Source organism: Artemia sp. Qi Xiang Cuo, chromosome 20 (assembly GCF_049724085.1).
Source record: "Artemia sp. Qi Xiang Cuo chromosome 20, ASM4972408v1, whole genome shotgun sequence".
Classification (NCBI taxonomy): domain Eukaryota; kingdom Metazoa; phylum Arthropoda; class Branchiopoda; order Anostraca; family Artemiidae; genus Artemia; species Artemia sp. Qi Xiang Cuo.
The window spans coordinates 1951265-1970498 of record NC_142813.1 but is presented as its reverse complement, the minus strand read 5'-3'; the positions used below and the strand labels follow the sequence as shown (position 1 = coordinate 1970498).

Here is a 19234-nt window from a genome sequence, read left to right as displayed (position 1 = left end):
GTTCTTCTTCTTTCCTTTTGGACTCCTCTTCAGCCTGTCTAGATCGCTCATCTTCCAGGTACAGTTTACAGCTCTGGCACACATTTCGCCCCAAACTTAACAGCTCTCTGGTAATAGGGAATAACTCAGGCCTATTCTCAAACTTCTTTAGAGCGTCAGACAATATAAGTCTAGCATTGAGCCTTTTCACTTTCGTCCATGATTTTTCCTCGGCCATGATCCGTCCTGACCAGGAAAAATCACGATCAGCGTCAGCTTTCCCATGGGACATGCAAAGAGCTCCTTTTATTATCTTTGAAACAAGGGGATGGTTCCTTGATGGTATTCAGACTAAAATCAGAGTAACACAAAACATCAATCCTCGATAAAGTCATGTTCTTAGGTAAACTCGGCTCCAGCTATAGCAAGTACCATTCGTCACTGGTACCTTCAATATTCACACGGAAAGCATAAATCCAACGACATTCAGCCTCTTGTTCTTGTTTCAAGATTCGAATCATCCAGGTGCAGGCATCGGAAATGCAGAAGGCCACTTTGACCTAGTGATTTCTCTTCAATATTGTGGCAAGCGGCCAGGTAAGCAGTTCTGGCACAACTCCTGAAGTTCAGACAATCAACTTTTTGTACCTTCGTCAGGAATTCTTCCGCGCCTCACCGCATGCTACTTTAGTGGATGGAAGAAAATCCCCGCTAGAATGGGAGACCTCAGAGAAAGTTTAAGAAACACTTGCACAGTTGCTTCGCTTGTCCTTTATTAGTTTAAGAAACACTTGCACAGTTGCACAGTTGCTTCGCTTGTCCTTTATAAAGAAAAAGACAGCCACCACAAGTGCTTTCCAGCTGATGATAAAAAAATATGAACTTTAAGAACCTTTTTTCTAAATTATGAACCAATTATGAACCTAGGTTAAAAATATGAACTTTTTTTCATTATTACGAACCCAGTGGGAGGCCTGCAATTATTCCGCATAGTATCAAGAACTAGTTGGTTTCCTAACATGTTTCCTTCTGTACAGGTCCTTCTCTAGACCCAGAATTTACCCATTCTATTTATTTACTATTTAGCCTCTAAAAACTCTAGAATACTTTTTTCCCTGGATAATCAACACTACCAAAAGCTCTACAATTCATAAACAACATAATAAAGTACCTCAGCTGTTGTTTTCAAGTCATCTGGCTTTTCCCAAGATGATTCTTTTGTTTCTGTATTGTAATAATAGACCTTCCCTTCTGGAGACTTGTGCTCTGTCCATACTGATTTATTTGACCTAGAAAATTCAAATTAATTTATAAACTTAGAAACTAACTTTCTATGAGAAAGAGTTTTTAACATAATGGTGAAGAAGCTGGCAAAAAAGCGTTTTGAAAGACGCACTAAAAGTACGCATTAGACCAACTGGTATCAACCTTTTTCTTAAAAACAATGTTCACCCTTTATTTTATTTACACTCAAGTAGTCCAAAGGATAAAAATACAAGCGAAGTGCATTTTTTTTTCAATCTTAATTTTCCTGTGGGAGAGATCCCCGATCCAACCTTAGTGACCGCACCCTATGTAGAAATATTTCCCCCACCCTCCCTTTGCGTCTATAGGCGTGATGGATTTAAAATACAAAGAAAGCATATCTTTTACTTATAGTTATCCAGGGTGAAAGCCAATCTTATGGAACTCCCCTCCCCCCCTCCCTGTGCACAGGCATTACCCCCAACCTTTTTTTAGTGATTGATGACTGATGATAATATACTTACCTAATGTACATTATATTCATGGATAATAGAAAGCATGATTTTTTCCACCTCCTCCTTATCCAACACTCGAATAATTTTTTTCTGTAAAATTTTAGGAATAAAACAAAATGTATACATTATGAGAATTCGTCACCAAATATGGTTTCAGTTTTATGGTTTTATATCGGTTTATTTTTTGTTTATATCGGTTTATTTATAGTATATCGGTTTATTTTTATTTTATTCATTCATTATTATTTTGTAAGGTTACGGTAGCTATGCTTTCGGAGAGGAAGGGGGAAATTTCTTAGATAATGAATTGTATGGATGGGATGTGGTTGTGTTGAAAAGTAAAGCGAGAGTCGTAAAGCGTGATTAGGAGGAATTGTTATTTTTCTTAAGGGACTCGACGTGCGTTTTTTGCATAGAGAAGTTTATATGTTTATTTATTTCTATTTGTTTTAATAAAATCCGATTAAATTGAAGTGACACGTTCAAAATAGTGGCCACTTCAATCACTGGCAGGCAATAACATTGGCAACTGACAAAACTTACATTTATGAGACAGAAAGAGAAAGGAGTTATTTCAAGCAAAACTAGGCAGTTGCCATTACCAGCGTAAGAAAATTGATTTTTAGGACAACTAATGATATTCAGAAAAGGTATAATAGGAAAAGATAATAGAAATAATAAGAAAAAGGATAAGAATATGTAAAGGATAATAAGAAAAGGTATAGAGAGAAACAAGAATGATACATATTGAGGGTGAAATTTAATCTTTACTTTAATCAATTTCTTTTTTTCAACTTACATAAGCTGTATTCATTAAAATTGCCGGCACATGCAGGACAGCTTTTAATGTGAGTTGAACAGGTTCAGAGTTTTGTCACTCCTAGTGCCATAGACTTTTGGAAAGGTTTTCGTTAAATAGACCATGTTGCAGCAGCCTTCAATCTCAAGGTAGTTGTAGCTAAGAGAAAGACTTAGCTCATGCTCAACTTTCTCAGCTAAAGAACTACACCTTGCACTCTGCGAGGGTGTTAGTGACTCTACATTGTCTGCCTTCATCCGTGAAGGTACAAGCTCGCAGCTAGTGTATTTCTATCAGCAACTAACTTTCTGATAGTTGACTACAGCAATAAATGCATATACAGATCTGCATGTTTCAAAATATGTTTATTTCAACCTTAGACCTGACTTTGAAAGTCACTTTAAAATATTTTTAAATAGAAAAGTCAGACTATAGACATTTCCTACTTAAAAACTGTTATCTAAGCTCATAATCTGGATTAAATGGATGCCATTCCCCGACAATCTAGATCGTGAAATTCGGTTCCACTGTCACTTCAGAACAATTTTTAAATAGCAAAGTCAGAGTAAAAACGTTTTACTTACTTTTTTACCAGACGTTCTTGGGGGCGTCTAGAGGGGGCAAGCGCCCGGGGGGGGGGCAGCAAAACAAGCATAAGTTGTAAGATTTTGCACAAAAATTGTAATATTTACAGTATTGCAGGTGTGGCAGGAGGCGCAAAGTCTACATTAACCCCCTCATCTGCTGATAAATAACCTAACTCCAGCTCTGTCTTAATTGTCTACATGCTGTTTCACTAACTAACTGGACCGTAAAAAACGCATTTCCACTGACTATTAGGACTGTGAGTTCATAATCTATATTGTAAATTTGATATGTTTCCTGAAAAAAAAAACTGTCAACTTTGCCTAGTTTGATTTTGGGTTTATGGATTTTGCAGTCTTGTTCAAGAATCAAGTCTGTCAGCAGAAAAGACCTTAAGTTTCTGACTGCAGATCACTTGCTCAAAACCAGATTCAGTAGCTGCAGGTTAGGTAGCTGTTTTTCATAGCTGCAGGCTGCAGGATACAGGGATGTCAAAATTCAAGAAATGAGAAAGATACTTGATCACTGATAATTCTGAACCTTGTTTCAAGAATCTGGACTATCAGTGAGAAAGGCCTCAAATTCAGATTCACTAAGTGCAGACATTGACGTGGCTATGTAAGTACTCAAGCAACAAGAATGATATTTGTACACAAGCTGATGATAATATAAGGATAATACAGAATAAAGCAATATTGCCCAGTTTCTATGTTGTACAAAGAGTTTCTTATAGCAAAACGCCTTTCCGTGTGCAGTGTAACTAGACAGCGCGTAGGCAGATAGTTATGATAGCAGACATTTATTAAAAGTCTAATATTGGACTTTATTTACATGTGAGTTTTCATATTGTTTCTATAGTTTTTTTTATGTTCTTCTTACACTTTTTTTTATGTTGGTTTAAACTAGATTTTTAGTCTCTTCCTCTTGATAAAAGCTTCTGAATATGAGCTAGAAATATTCAGACTTTACTATTATTGATACTAAAATATTTTTCTTGCTTTTTCACTCTTATCAAAAAATTATTTATCTGCTTCCAAATATTTTCATTTTGCTTCTATTATGGGGATTGGTCACACGGCCAATTTATTCCTACTGATTGAAATACCATAAATTGAAATTCAATTGATTGAAATATTATGTTGGACTTTATTTAGATATGAGTTTTTCATAATCTTTTGTAGTTTTTGTTGTTGTTTTTTTCTTGCCCTTTCTTTATGTTGTTTTAAACTAAGTTTTTAGCCTTTTCCCCTTGATAATAGCTTCTGAACATGAAGTAGAAATACTGAGACTTTTACTATTACTGATACAAAAACATTTTTCCTTGCTTTTTTTATTCTCTTATCAAAAAATTGTATGTGCTTTCCAGTATTTTCATTTTGTTTCTTTTGTGGTCACTAGTCACTCAGCCAATTTGTCTGCTAATACATATGATTCTTGCAAGAAATCTACAAGTACCTGACCTGAGATTAAAGGTATAGCCACTACTAAAATAATAACAACTGACATCTCCTGTTAATGAGGAAAGAATTTGTAACAAAAAACCATTACCCAGTTCCAGCTTTTTTAGGAGCAGCAGATATAACACCAGCTTCTGAAGGGGGCTTGCTTCCAGGCTGGGCCTTATAAGCCATTTTAATGCCTGAAAATAAAAGGTAAGATAAACAGAAAAGCAACTTTCACAGAAATGGAACACCTAATCTGCATTTCACAAGCACAGCTACATCCCAGAGAAGAATTTCCCCAAACATGGTTGCACTTTTTCTTTATAATACCCTCCCCAATATAAAAAGCCTGATTCCCCTCCAGTGGCGGTTCTGGCCTGAGTTACGCTAAGGGCAAAATCTTGTAGCCCCCCTCCTCCCTGTCTCCTAAAAAATTTCTGGCCAAATTTTAACAAAATTTTCATTTATTAGCAAAATTTAAATACAAAAAACATAATAAAAATGTTAAAATTAATCCAATGTGGTCTATTTTGATGTGGTCCACTTTTATTTTGATGATACTAGAAAAATGAAAATTTCAGATTCAGTTTGCTTATGCTTACTGCCAACTGCACCCTTACTTTATTTTAATGAAAATGAAATTTCAATATCATTTTAACTATTAGATTATTTATTTGAGACTTTATGCCTCTAAAATTTCTTTGCCTTGGGCAAGTACCCCCTTTACCACTCCCCCCGAATACAGCCTCTGTTCCCCTCCACCTCCCTAATAAGAGTTGTACTTGTGGGCCCCAATACTCATGAAGAGAACACAAAAATACTAGGAAAAATTAACGGTTGAAGTTGATAAAATAATTAAGGCCACAAGAGAAACTCTAGTACAGGGTTAGCTAATAATTTTTTTCTGAAGCCTTTAATTTTATGATATGATCCTGAAATTTTCTGAGCTACATTTTATAATTTGCCCAAATTAATAATTTAATTTCAATAGATAGATGTAATAAAATTTATAACAAAGTACAAATAAAGTAGGGCAAAAATAAGTATAACATTCACACCAGAATAGATTAAGAATGGCAACTCCTTCTTGATAATGATTTCTGATATTTAAAGATGAACAATAAGTTTTTTTTAAACTACAATAAATTTCAGTATTTCAAAAATTGAGCCAAATCTTATGAAGATACAAATGAATAATGTTAGGACATATTGTATTAATTAGGTATTCATTTTAATTATATTTTCCTCAAATAGCTAATCTATGTAGAAATTAACCATATAAAACTAATTTGTTATCATATCAGCACAGAAAAGGGAAGAAAGAATTCCCCACTCTTTTCAGACTGCTCAAAAGGTGACAGACTTACATATGTCCTGGATAACCTTTGTGGTTACACTAGGAGCATCTCCTTAGCATATTTGTGATTAATCTTCATATCCCAGGTCTTCCACCATGGATCCTTTCTTCAAAGACTACTTCAGGTAAGCATGATTGCTCTATTTAATATATATAGCCCAGCTACTCATAGCCCATGTGCTGAAAGTATATTAATATTGTCCACATAGCTGTGACATACTATGCTGATAAGAATATACTTTTTTCTATTAACTTTACATAGTTCTTTCAACATGTTGATATATAGGTTTTGATATTCATGACTGCAAAGTCTGCAAATATGGGTTCTGTGCTATTGAAAAGCTTTTATGAATGTAATGTTTAAGGTAAAAGAAAGGGTTCAAAGATTGAGTTTGCAGCACTATTGTATCTAAATTTTCAATGGCTAAGATAAAAGAAATATCTAGTTGAAAAATATGCATGTAAAGAAGAAAAAGAACTCTAAATAATGAATCATGTTTTAAGGGATTGAAGCCTTTTTGTTGTTAATGCACAAGGGGGATATAACAGGATCTACTTGACTTAAAAATGCAATCAACATAGGTTTAGACTAGGTTTGAAGAACAACTCTCCAAACTGAACATACCCACCCTGAAATATAGACAAATGAGAGGAGACGAGATAAAACTGTACAAAGCAAAGCACAACCTGGAGAAACTGTCTTTCCAAAAGTATTTGTCTGTCTAATTTTAAGAAGAAACCGTCTTTCCAAAAACACCTTTCACAAGAGGACACCCTGAAAGTGTTCAAACCTGTAGCAATAGATTGATCTAAGGTCAATTTTTGGAGTGTACAAGCTATAGATAACAGGAAATCACTCCCAGAAAGTCATGTAAACTTTAAATATCTGTGAAAATGGTCTGGATCAATTTTGGAGAGAACATTTTTATAAACATAACTCATAGAATTGACTTTACCGATAAATTTTACAACTAATTGATGACCATCTAGGGTGCTTAAAAAAGAATGTTTCCCTAATGACGCTGAATATCCTGTAAGTTATTAACTCAGTGTCTCCTTGTTACCAACTGAGATGCAAAAGCAACATTTCACTGAATTCTGCTGCCCCTATTTTTTTTTGGGGGGGGAGGGGGGGAGGGGGGGTGAACAACACCCGGAAATTCTTTTTCTACATTAGGTTAATCCTTGCCTAACAACTTCAGTTTTGTATTACCAAACAGAATTGGTGGGACAATACTTACTACCTTACTAATAAGATGGGCAGCAAATACTTGTTGCTAGAAATGCAATACAAGAATCTTAATATAAATCATCATCAGTATACAAATCATCAGTTGACAAGCAATGGTGCAAGAGGCCTTGGCAATTATTTTGGGACTCACCTGATCAGTCAGCACAGAATCTTCACTGATTGGCAAATACAGGAAATGCTGGCAAATTCGCTGGCAAGTGCCATTTCAGGTTTTTTTTGTGGAAGCAAAAAGTAGCTTTTAAATTCTAATTAGTTGAATAATAATTATAAAGCAAGATTCTGGATTTTTTTTTTCAGATATTAATTTTTTAAATGTTTCTATTAAACGAATGTAAAGAGCAGTGAATTAAAGCAATGAGAAACACTCTAAACAGATGGAGGTGTGCTATTCCAAACTTCTGCCTTAGTGTTTTATATTACATTGCTTTGAGAATATCTTTATTTGAGGTAGTCTTCCTTCTTCTATTTAACAGCAGGCGGGCTTTTCAGTATAACTATTTAGCCCTTTTCCTTTTGCTTCACTCTGTGGGCTACAGAGCTACTGGCTTGATTGCCTCATATTTATTAGATATATTCAGATATCTTTCAGCAGATCTTTCGACTCTAGGAGTTCAAATATAAAATGATAGATGTCGATTTCTATGCTCTGTGTGCAGGTATAGTTGGCTAGGCTCTTGGCTGATAGTGGGATTTTGTGGTGTAAATTTGTGGGATTGTGGGATTTTGTGGTGTGGTGTGGTAGTAAGATAGAAGTAATATATTTCTTCTATTTCTTCTATTAGGCAACAAACCACTAAACTGCTGATTTTTGCCAAAGTTACAGTTAAACTACTTACTGTTACTAAGTTACTTACTGTTACTTACTATAAGTTACTTACTGTTAAAAACAAAAGGGCTGCCAGCTTAGTGCCTTGCAGCGCGCCACATGTCAGTTCAGCCCACTCAGAGTTTAAGTCTCTTGGGAAGAGGGCATAGACACATTGGTAGCAGTTATGCAGAAAGTCAACAACTAAGAACAAAACACGCTTCCTAGTGCCCATCTTTTTTAGGTTATTTGCTGCTGTATAATGGCGGATCAAGTCAAATGCCTTATGATAATCAACTAAAAACAGGTCAACAAGGCTACTGCCTTTGTCCAACCACTCAGTAATCAGGTGGTAAAGACGTAATAGATAATGCATCATACTACTCCCTATCAAGCAGCCGTACTGAAATGGACCAAGGACTGGCTGAACTTGGGCTAGGAGCTCTCTATAAATAAAGGATTGGGTCACTTTAGCCATATTAAGCGTATTTCTTGAAACAACATGGTCAGGCAACATGTTTCATTATTTAATGGGCAGATTTACAAAAAAAAACCTTGTCCAACCTTTTTTGAAACCCTTTTCTGGTACAATTTCAATTAGTTCTGCTGTGTGGGTGAATAATGGCTGAACTGAAAGATATTACAACAAGATAAATTATCAACACTTTTGACAATTTGAAATGTGTCAACTAAGTCAGCATTGATACAATTTATAGTGAGTCTGCATGCCTAATGTGTTAGATACAATTATTCTGCATATTATGTAGTTAGAATTATTTTCTAACTTCACACTGTCTAAATACTTTACCCCCACCCATAATATGCAAATATATGGCACAAATTATATATAATTCATCTATTCTGTCATTTCTCTTTGTCTTGTCTTACATTAAGCTGAAAGACACTAACAAAAAAACAGTTCTATAATTTTACACACACACACACCCACACAAACACAATGGACAAATGTAGGCCTATAGCCCAAACTCTTCTTTTCTTATTAATTAAATAAAAAAAAACAAGTTTTTTTAACTGAAAATAAGGAGTGACATTAAAACTTAAAACGAACAGAAATTATTCCATATTTGAAGGGTTGTCCCCTCCTCAATGCCTTGCTCTTTACACTAAAGTTTTTTATTGTTTTAAAATATAAAGTTGTAAGACACAATCAAACTTTAGCGTAAAGAGTGATGCATTGAGGAGGGGACAACCCCTTTCATATATGGAATAATTTCTGTTCATTTTAAGTTTTAATGTCACTCCTTACTTTCAGTTAAAAAAAATTGTTTTTTTATTTAATTTCTTAATGTTTTTGAATTAATGCAGCTTTGATTTTGGCTCACTGTACATGAATAACTAAAATGAAATTTGCATATTAATTTTCTTTCTTTTGGCTAAATGGCTTTCTAGAAATTTTGTTCTGACGTAACTTATGAATTAACTTACGTTACGAATTTATATATTTGTATGTTTTTATTATGTACATTTTGCACCCTAGTCAATTCTTAGCTGTTTATGCTAAAGTTCAAATTTTGTTTGAATCACAAACCCCTGAATCACAAAGGCCAGTTAATTAGAATAGATAGCTCTTTAGAAAGTACTAAACGAACTCTAGCATAAAGAGCAAGATATTGACTAGGGGGTGAACCCCTTCACAAACGTAATCATTTCTGTTTGTTTTAATGTTCTCCTTATTTTCAGTTGAAAAAAACTTGTTTTTTTATTTAATTTCTGATCGTTTTTTAAATAATGCTGGGAAATCTGGCACCCCCTTCATAGGAATGTCCCTTCCCCCAAGGAAACATCCTCCAAGGAAAGATTCACCCCCCATAACCCCTACTCCAAGCCACCTCCCCCCCCCCTCTACCAGGAAAAATTCCTCCTGAAAGTGGCTGTATATTTCCCAATAAACAAAACTATATGTAAGCAATGGGCAAAGTTTATAACTTGCAGCCCTTCCCCCAGGAAGTTTGGGGGATTAAGTCATCCTCAAAGACATATTAATTAAACTTTCGACTATGCTGAACAAAATGGTTATCTCAAAATTTTGATTGAGTGACTTTGGGAAGAAATGAGCATGGAAGGGGGCCAAGTTGCCTTCCAATTTTTTTGGTCACTCAAAAAGGGCAATACAACTTTTAATTTCCATTCGAATGAGCCCTCTCACAATATTCTAGGACTATTTGATTGATATGATCACCCCTGGAAAAAAATAAAAAAATAAATAAACATGCATCTGTGATCTTTCTTCTGGTGAAAAATACAAAATTCCACACTTTTGCAGATAGAAGCTTGAAACTTCTATAGTAGGGTTTTTGGACACACTGAATCTGATTGTGTGATTTTCAGTAAAGTTCTATGACATTTAGGGGTTGTTTCCCCCTTTTTTTAAATATAAGGCAAATTTTTCTCAGGCACTTAAGTTTGGATGGGTAAGACCAAACTTCATGAAACTTATATATTTGAAATCAGCATTAAAATCTTATTTCTTTTGATGTATCTATTGGTATCAGTATTCCGTTTTTTTTTTATAGTTTTGGTTACTATTGAGCTGGGTCACTCCTTACTTAAAATTTGTTGCCACAAACTGTTTGATAACATCAAACAATGAATAAGCAACCAGAAGAAAAGAGTCATACTATTGAAAAGTCACAGAGTAAATTTACAATTTAGGCTGTTCACTAGGGGGGAGGGGGGGTAAAATTTAATTCTCTACATTTGAGAATGATAAAAATAAGTATTTTAAAATGGTTTCCAGAATTTTATAGTGTTTCCTTCTGGATATTGGAAAAGCTACACTGATACTATTTTCCCTGTGTGATGATTATCTCACAGGGTCCAGTGCAGTCATTATCTTAAACAAGCCTTCTTCTAAACAAAATTTAGCTGTTTTATTTTCAAGTTGGCAATGCAAAACAGCAGTTGATGACAAATATGAACAGATAATAATACAAACCGAAAAGTATTACCAACAAGAATTACTAAAAATGTCCATGTCTTAATTAGTGATGAGGGGGGAGTACAGTTTGTAACAGCACTGGTTTTTATAGTTGACCAAATTATAGAAAAGGGGCTTTTGTCTATCTTGGAAAGTAGCCTAGCTGATTTAGTGGTAAAATTCTAGACAAGCTACTTTGTGATATACTGGGAAGTGTTTAGGTTAGGAAAATGAAACTTTCAGGGATGAATCTACATACCAGAATATGTCCCAAGAAGGTATTTTGAAGTACCTACCTCTACTCCTCCTCTCCCTAAAAGGCACTGATCTTTGATGGCATTAAGAAATCTTGGTTTTATAAAGTGAAATCTTCCAAAATATATCTTATGCTTAAACAAAGTACTAGAAAAGTATTTTCAGCTTCACAACTTTGCTCAATCCCAAATTAATGAGGTTTCAAAGATCTGCAAACACATTTCCTAAATTTAGAAAAAATCCATTGATATGGCTTAAAATTCAAATCAAATAACAGAAAAAGCATTTTCAAAAGTAAAACCAGAGAAATTGAAAATAGAGGTTTAATGTTGTTTTGTCAAAATTCAAATTGGTAGGGTGAACTTGGATAAATCCAACCCCTTATTGTGTTTTTCAGCTTAATTTGGTCCCAAAATGGTTTTGAAGTTGCTGGTACAATAAAAAAAATTTGACATTGCTCTTGGTCATGCTAGTATTCTTTAAAATCCAGAAAGTTTGCAAGTTTTGTTGTTTCCATGGGTTACTTCACCAAAGTAGACCATCTTAGGTCCATCTTAGGGAGGTCAAACTTCTCCCATAGTCTGGGGTAAATCTGACACCCCAAGGTGAATCCTATGCTTGCAGAGATAAAAATTGTGTCACCCTAAAACATGATAGAGGATATTTATTTGTACAGAAATATCATGCAAAACAAAATCTCTTGTTAATAGTTTCATGCCTAACAATGGAACACAGGTTTTATGCTTACTATGGGGTAAATCTGATGGTTTACCCTGTACATAGAAGAAGTATCTGAGAATGGCATTTTTTCCAGTTTTTATTGTAATTACAAAAAAGGTAACACCATACTTCAAATAATAGGGAAAAAATCATGATGTCAATTGGTATTGGAGAAAAAAAGTATTTTATTTTTAGTTGAAAAAAAAAAGGGATTTTTATCAAAAAAAGTAATTTCAACTAGTATCAGAAGGAGTTGAGAATGCAAACTTTTGATCACTTGCAGGCCCTAGTGTGCTTCTCATACAAATGCTGATAGTATGTCAAATTTGGAATGATGGTAGAGTGAAGGGACCAGCTCCAAAAACCTCCAATGGTCTACCAAAGATGCATTCTTCCACTTCTTCAGTTTCATCTTTTTGGGCCAGTCATATGAATAGTTGGCTAGGCTTGGAAAACAAAGATATTTTATGCAAACAAGAATTTTGTCAGGAATATTAGGCACCCTTCCAATATACAAGCCTTGCTGATCATATTTGCTAATGTGTGCTACAGCATAGTACTCATTTAGCTTCTTTTCCTCCTCTTAGCTTCTCAACAGCAATATAGATGTCCATATGGTCAGTTTTGGAACCCACTGAAACATCAGAGTATTCACTGGAAAGATCATCTTTCTTTATCTTTTCTGGTTTTGGCTTGAGCATATTCTCTTTTTTGTTCTTGAGCTTTTCTTTTTTCTCTTTCTATATTTGTTCAATTCTCTGCCTACCAGATGTCCATGGTGCTGAAGCATCAAGAAAAGGGCACTGGGCTGAGTCCAAGAGAAGTTCTTCAAATGATTTCTCATGCTTTTGAATCATTATTGGACTACATTGAACTGATTATATATTATACAACATAACTGATTAGATAACATTGAACTGATTAGTTGCAGTATTCACTGTGGTTGTAACTCTAGTTAAATTCCAAGTCTCTGATGTCTTTGTCTCAATATGTCATTTTAACTTGGCTGGATCAAACTTGGCCTTGTTAATCATGTTGCAGTTCTCTCTTTAGGTAAGACATCACCTGGGTGTACTTGTTGCCAGTTCACAAGCTTCTGCTCATAGGAAGATTTTAGCACTTTGAAAATAACCCTGTCAAGGGGCTACAGAACATGGAATGCATGGGCTGGTGACTTGAGGATAGTAACATTCTTTTCTGAAGGAAGCTCCACAAATGCAAAGAATAAATGGGTTCCATGACCATCAATAACAAGAAGGGATTTTTATTTCACCTGAGGCAGGAAAACATATTTAAACCAGCTATAGAATAGGTCTGCTGCATTCCATCTTTTTTTTAGTAGCTGAAAAATATGTATCTGGATGGTCTTTAATGGGTAGTTGTGAATTCCAAGTGTTTTTCCCCAAGAAAATTACTAAGAAATTTTTTCCCCAAGAAATTAACTGCCCCCAAGTGGCAGTTTCTCATGTGGTGCACTATTACATATGGGAATAGGTGCATTATCACACCCATTGCCACCAGTTGGCTGATTTGCTGGTGATTTTTTTGCACCAGCAGTTTTAAGGCTATCAGGATTATGATAAAATGAAATTTTTTTCAAGTTGTACTAACATTCCTATGAGCAGAAGCTTGTGAACTGGCAACAAGTACACCCAGGTGATGTTTTACCTAAAGAGAGAACTGCAACTTGATTAACAAGGCCAAGTTTGATCCAGCCAAGTTAAAATGACATATTGAGACAAAGACATCAGAGACTTGGAATTTAACTAGAGTTACAACCACAGTGAATACTGCAAATAATCAGTTATGTTATATAATATATAATCAGTATGTTATACAATCAGAGGGGACAGTATTCTTTATTAGGTGCCTGGGTTTTAAATAAAGATTTATCTACCAAACATTATACTCCTTAAGCAAGATGTTGTTTCTTTTCTTAAACCCAAACCACCAGTCTTCACCTGACCAATTCTTTGTGAAATTAGTACTGATTTTGCTCTCACTGATATATTTTTCATGGTGTTTAGGAACTATTGTTTGGTAAGCCCCATGCCCTATTTTTTCATGACCTTCTGCAAATTTGCTATACTCTGCTCAACATAATTGGGCAGTTCCAGAGGACTTTCAAGACTAACAGCAGGGGTAACAGGAGTTACCCCTGTGTCAGATTTACCTCAGTTCACCCTATAGACCTGTCAAGTAGGCAAATTTCTAAGACCCTTTATTTATTAGTGAAGGACTGAAAGATTTTTTTCTAACCAACAACTTTTCAAGACAGCAAAAAGTAGCTTGTCTAGAATTTTAGTAATTTAGGCAAATGAAAATTTCAAGAATTGATCCTCTGGATATGTGTTTTGAAGTAGGCTAACTAGGGTAAAAGACTAGTATCTAATTGAGCAAAATTATGTAAAACTTAAAACCTCATATATTGTTATCAAATTAGAGTTGAAAAGGTTTGTATAGGCCAATGAATAGCTAAAAATCCAAGCTATACAACAACATGTCTATTATTAAAACTATTTAAGATCATTCACTGAAAATGATTAGTTTATTGACTTACCTAGAAAGACCTCTTTGTGGAAATACCAATTACCCTATTTTGATGTAAATATCTTTTTAGTGTTTCAGTATTATTCACATATAAATAGAAAGCTGATTGTCTTCTGATTCTAAAAATCTAACTTTTATTTCTTGATTTTTATTCTATAAATCACAAATTTTAAACATACATTTTTTTTCATTTCACTTGCTTGTCAAAACAGAAACCACACATTGGATTTATGATGACAAATTACTCCCACTAGGCTGGCTCTAGTGAGAGATGATTGGGTCTACACTTGCATTGTGTCATACTGTAGTAAAAAAGGGGCAATCCAAAAACCCATTGCTATTTTTCCAAAATGCCAAAGAAAAGAGGTTTTCCCCAAAATGAGGTCTTTTACCCTACAATGACCCTTTTCATCCCCAAAAAGAAATCAAAGGGGACAAATGTGAGAAGACAAATGTATACCTTTCTTTCCTTTCTGCACTAACATTTGGTAACCTTTGGCAATCTGGTAAATATATACCAAATCATATTATTGAGTTAGGAATAAAGTGAATAGGCCTACACCATTTGATGCCTTTTTTATGCTGATTACAAACATGATAATCATTTCTATTGGAAATGATTTTCAGCCCCCCTAGCCTAACCTAACCCCCACCCCCATAAGTGCAAAAATATATACTGAATTGACAAATATAGGGCAGCTAGAACTCAATTATGATAGAAATAGTTGTTATATTTGTAATCAGCACAAAAAAAGGCATCAAATGGTATATTCACTTTATTTGAAACTCAATGATATGATTTGGTATATATTTACTGGCAATCTTTGTGTCATGAAAGTAAGGGTAAATTTCTACCAAATCATATTATTGACTTATGTATAAAGTGAATATACCACTTGATGCCTTTTTTTATGCTGATTACAAATATTACCTTAAATTACCTTAAATCGCACTTGCTAGCGATAGGACGAATCCTGTGTCCGCCAGCTTCAGTGATGATAGTTAATCATCATCTGTGGCGTCCCAAATGGTGCACCACGGTTTGTTGAGCCACTCTCTATCCACTGATGACTTAAACGCATCCACGCTGGTAGAGGTTACTGTTTTTTCACTAAGGGAGTTCCACAAGCTGACAACTCTATTTGAGAAGAACTTGTTTCTTAGTCTGGTGTTGGCTCGTTTTCGGAATTGCTTTTGAGAATGACCACGAGTTCTGTTTGAATTGTCCGGTTGGAAAAGGCCAGGAATGGTATCCTCAGCATTTAGGAGCTTGTATGCTGTTATCACATTGCCTTGTTTGCGACAATATGTTAGAGATGGTATTCTAAGCTTACGGAGACGGGATGGATAAGGGACATCATAGAGGTCTCTAATACATTTCGTTGCCCTCCTCTGGACTGATTCTAGAGCTGCTTGGTCTGTCTTATTGATTGGGCATGCGATACATATTCCAAACTCTAGCCTTGGTCGAACTAGACTCTTGTATAGCTTGGTCATAACAGTTGGAGATCTGCTAGTGAACGTTCTTTTGATTAAGCCAAGAGTCTGATTAGCCTTTACAATAGTTGCTTGTGCATGAATATGAAATTTCAATTCGTCGTCTACCAGGACACCAAGATCTTTCTCTCCATAGCTGCTGGAAATGGCATATTAGGACCCATCCCTACAACCCATACGGTACTGAGTGTGTGGGTTTTTCTTCCCAAGGTGGAGAGTCTTGCATTTTGATGCGTTGAATTCAAGCCTCCAAATATTAGTCCAGTGAGTAAATGTATCGAGGTCCAGTTGGATCGACTTAATATTCTTTGCTGTGTCTGCACGACCGATAAGTTTCGAGTCATCAGCGTAGAGGCTTACTTTGTTATTTAGGATTTTTGGCACGTCATTTATATATATATTAAATAAAGTCGGACCCAAAATCGTGCCCTGGGGGACACCACTTCCAACAGCGGCCACCTCGGAGAAAAACGTCCTTCCATCCTCGCCAAATACTTTAACCGTCTGTTTCCTATCTGTTAAGAACTGCATCACCCACTCAACCACACCGCCACTCACCCCAATAGCTTGGAGCTTGATTCGAAGTCTTATATAGTAATCATTTCTATCAGAAATGAATTTCAGCCCCTTTCCCCCTATATATGCCAATTCAGGGTATATATTTCTACAACCTAACCTAACCTAGCCCTGAATTGGCATATATAAGGGAGGGGGCTGAAATTCATTTCCAATAGAAATGATTACTATATTTGTAATCAGCATAAAAAAAGGCATCAAATGGTGTATTCACTTTATTCCTAACTCAATAATATGATTTGGTAGAAATTTACCAAAGTAAGTAGGCTAGTTTTAGGCTACTGCTCAAGTGAGACACAAGAGAAATGTTTTGAGCCTTTTACCTTTGCTTATAGGCTATAAAAACTTTTTTGTTAGAATTATGATAAGTAATCTGTCCTTGATTGGACCTGTCATTAATGTAGGCTAGTATCGCCTATAATCACTAGGCCTACAAATACAAGAGTAAAGATAGGCTAGTAGGCCTAGCTTGATAACAACTTACCAGGTTATTTTTAGATTCTGGATTCAATCCTGAAAATATCAATTGCCTGGCATAACTATATTTCAAGTTGGCAAGAAGCCACTCAGCTAGAATGTTACCATATTTAGTACAAGCATTGAATAGGGAACAAGGCCTAGGCTAGCCTAGTTATGCTACTTTTTTCTTGGCTAGCTTGTTTTCTGCCCTAGGCTATACAAGTCCTAGCATCAGGCTAGGTCAATAAATACAAAATCATATTATTGAGTTAGGACTAAAGTGAATACACCATTTGATGCCTTTTTTTATGCTGATTACAAATATAATAAGCATTTCTATTAGAAATGAATTTCAGCCCCCCCCCCCTATATATGCCAATTCAGGGTTAGGTTAGGTACAGCCTAACCTAACCTAATATAACTAATGTAACCTAATAATACTAACCTAATATAATAATAATAATACTAATATAACTAACCTAACCTAATAATAACCTAATATGACCTAACCTAAAATAACATAACCTAATATAACTAAAACATAACCTAATAAGGCCTATAACTTAGGGTAAAATTCTACTTTAACTACTTTTGGCTATCTTGGGAAGGGGTTAGGTTAGGAAAATGAGACTTTCAGGGATGGGTCTACAGGCTAAAGTATGTCCCGGGAAGGTATTTTGAAGTACTTACCTCCACTTCTTCTCCCTTTAGAGGGTCCTGAAATTTGCCTACATGACAGGTATATGCACATTGAAATTTTGACAAAACAACATTTTACCTTAATTTTCAGTTATCAGTTTCTTCTTCTCTGGCTTTAGCTCTGAAAATGCAATTTCAGTTATTTGAGCAGAATTTTAAGACATATAAATAGTTTATTTCCAAAATTTAGGAAATGTATTTGCATATCTTTAAAACCTTATAAATTGGGATTGAGCAAAGTTGTGAAGCTAAAAACAATTTTGTTGTACTTCATTTAGGCTAAGCAGAAAATCTATTTTGCAAGGTTTCACTTCTATAACTCACATATTTTTAAAGGTCATCAAAGGTCAGGACCCTCTAGAGGGAGAAGGAGTGGAGGTGGATACTTCAAAATATCTTCCCAGGACATACTTTAGCCTGTAGACCCATCCCTGAAAGTTTCATTTTCTTAACCTAACCCCTTTCCAAGATAGTCAAAAGTAGCTAAAGTAGAATTTTACCTAACTTAGGTATAGGCTAACTAAGATTGTTAATCTGAAATGCCTGGCAGGGTCTAGCAGGGCACTCTTTGGATTTTACAAGAGGCTAGCCTGCAAGGAAATGCCTCTTGCATGAAAAAACTTGTAAAATTGGACACCATACAAAGCATAGCAAAAGGCTGCTTTTTGACTATCTAATAGATCACAGCTTCTACCTGCGCTTATATAGCAAACAGTTTTGTCTAAATAAAAGTTCGAAAATTGCCAACCAATAAAGTCGATTTCTTCAACAAGAGTACACCGTCACACCGAGATAAAAAAAAAGTGTAATCCCTATTTCCAGTTAGCTGCAGTCTCTACATCAGACTTTAATGCGGGATATAGCAAACTCTTGCACCAAGCTGGAAACTGCTTTTTGTAATTTAAAAAGGATAAGCCAAATTTATATTCTCAGGACTTACGAACCACCGTGTTGGACATGCTTAGCCACTTCGTAACAATTACAAAAGATACACAAGAAAAATAACACATACCCAGGTTTTCTTTCTTTTCAATGAAAATTTAAGGCTGTTGCAAAAACTACATATAAGTAACAGAGGGTTGAAAAGTGTCAGTAGCAGTACATCAAACTAAGCTAGTTAATGCCATAAAATATCAATGAAACTTTTCTAAAATGCTTAGTGTAGCTCATATTAACAAAAGAAAAATTCACTAAAGCAAAACCATGTTTGAAGAGTTCAAAACCCAAACAGCTAGTTTCAAATCTAGCCTGTATTCTCGTCTGTTTGAAATATATGTCACTGAATGAAACCTTAAAAATACTTGTACAAAATTTTTTGAAAGTAAGAGTTCCACATTGTTTTTCATTAGCATCACAAAATGGCGTGAGCTACAAAGGTTGCGGTAAAGTATTTGGACGTTGAAAAACTCACTGATGAGGCCGATTATAAATTCTATGAGGCATCTAGTCTTATGGAAATTATGGGAGATTACTTCCGCAAACACAATATTTTAATTGTTATGTTTAAAAAATGTGAATAGTGACTTTTCCACTAATATTTTGACAAGCTTAGACCGTTCAC

At 35.0% G+C, this 19234-nt stretch overlaps 1 protein-coding gene across 2 annotated transcripts in view; it reads right to left on the bottom strand.

Moving 5' to 3' along the window:
* Positions 1–18431, bottom strand: part of LOC148939757 (pre-mRNA-processing factor 40 homolog A-like) — a 116016-nt gene extending 97585 nt beyond the window's left edge. Inside the window, exons 1-3 of one of the 2 annotated variants that reach the window (XM_089106367.1) lie at positions 18422–18431; positions 4672–4762; positions 1151–1268 (exon numbers count right to left, since the gene is read on the bottom strand). In XM_089106367.1, the coding sequence (XP_088962493.1) occupies positions 1151–1268; positions 4672–4754 (201 nt within the window). In that variant the 5' untranslated portion in view covers positions 4755–4762; positions 18422–18431. Of the gene's footprint in view, positions 1–1150; positions 1269–4671; positions 4763–18367 lie in introns of both variants that reach the window. The other variant, XM_089106366.1, reaches the window with a different exon arrangement.
* Positions 18432–19234: the final 803 nt, after the last annotated feature.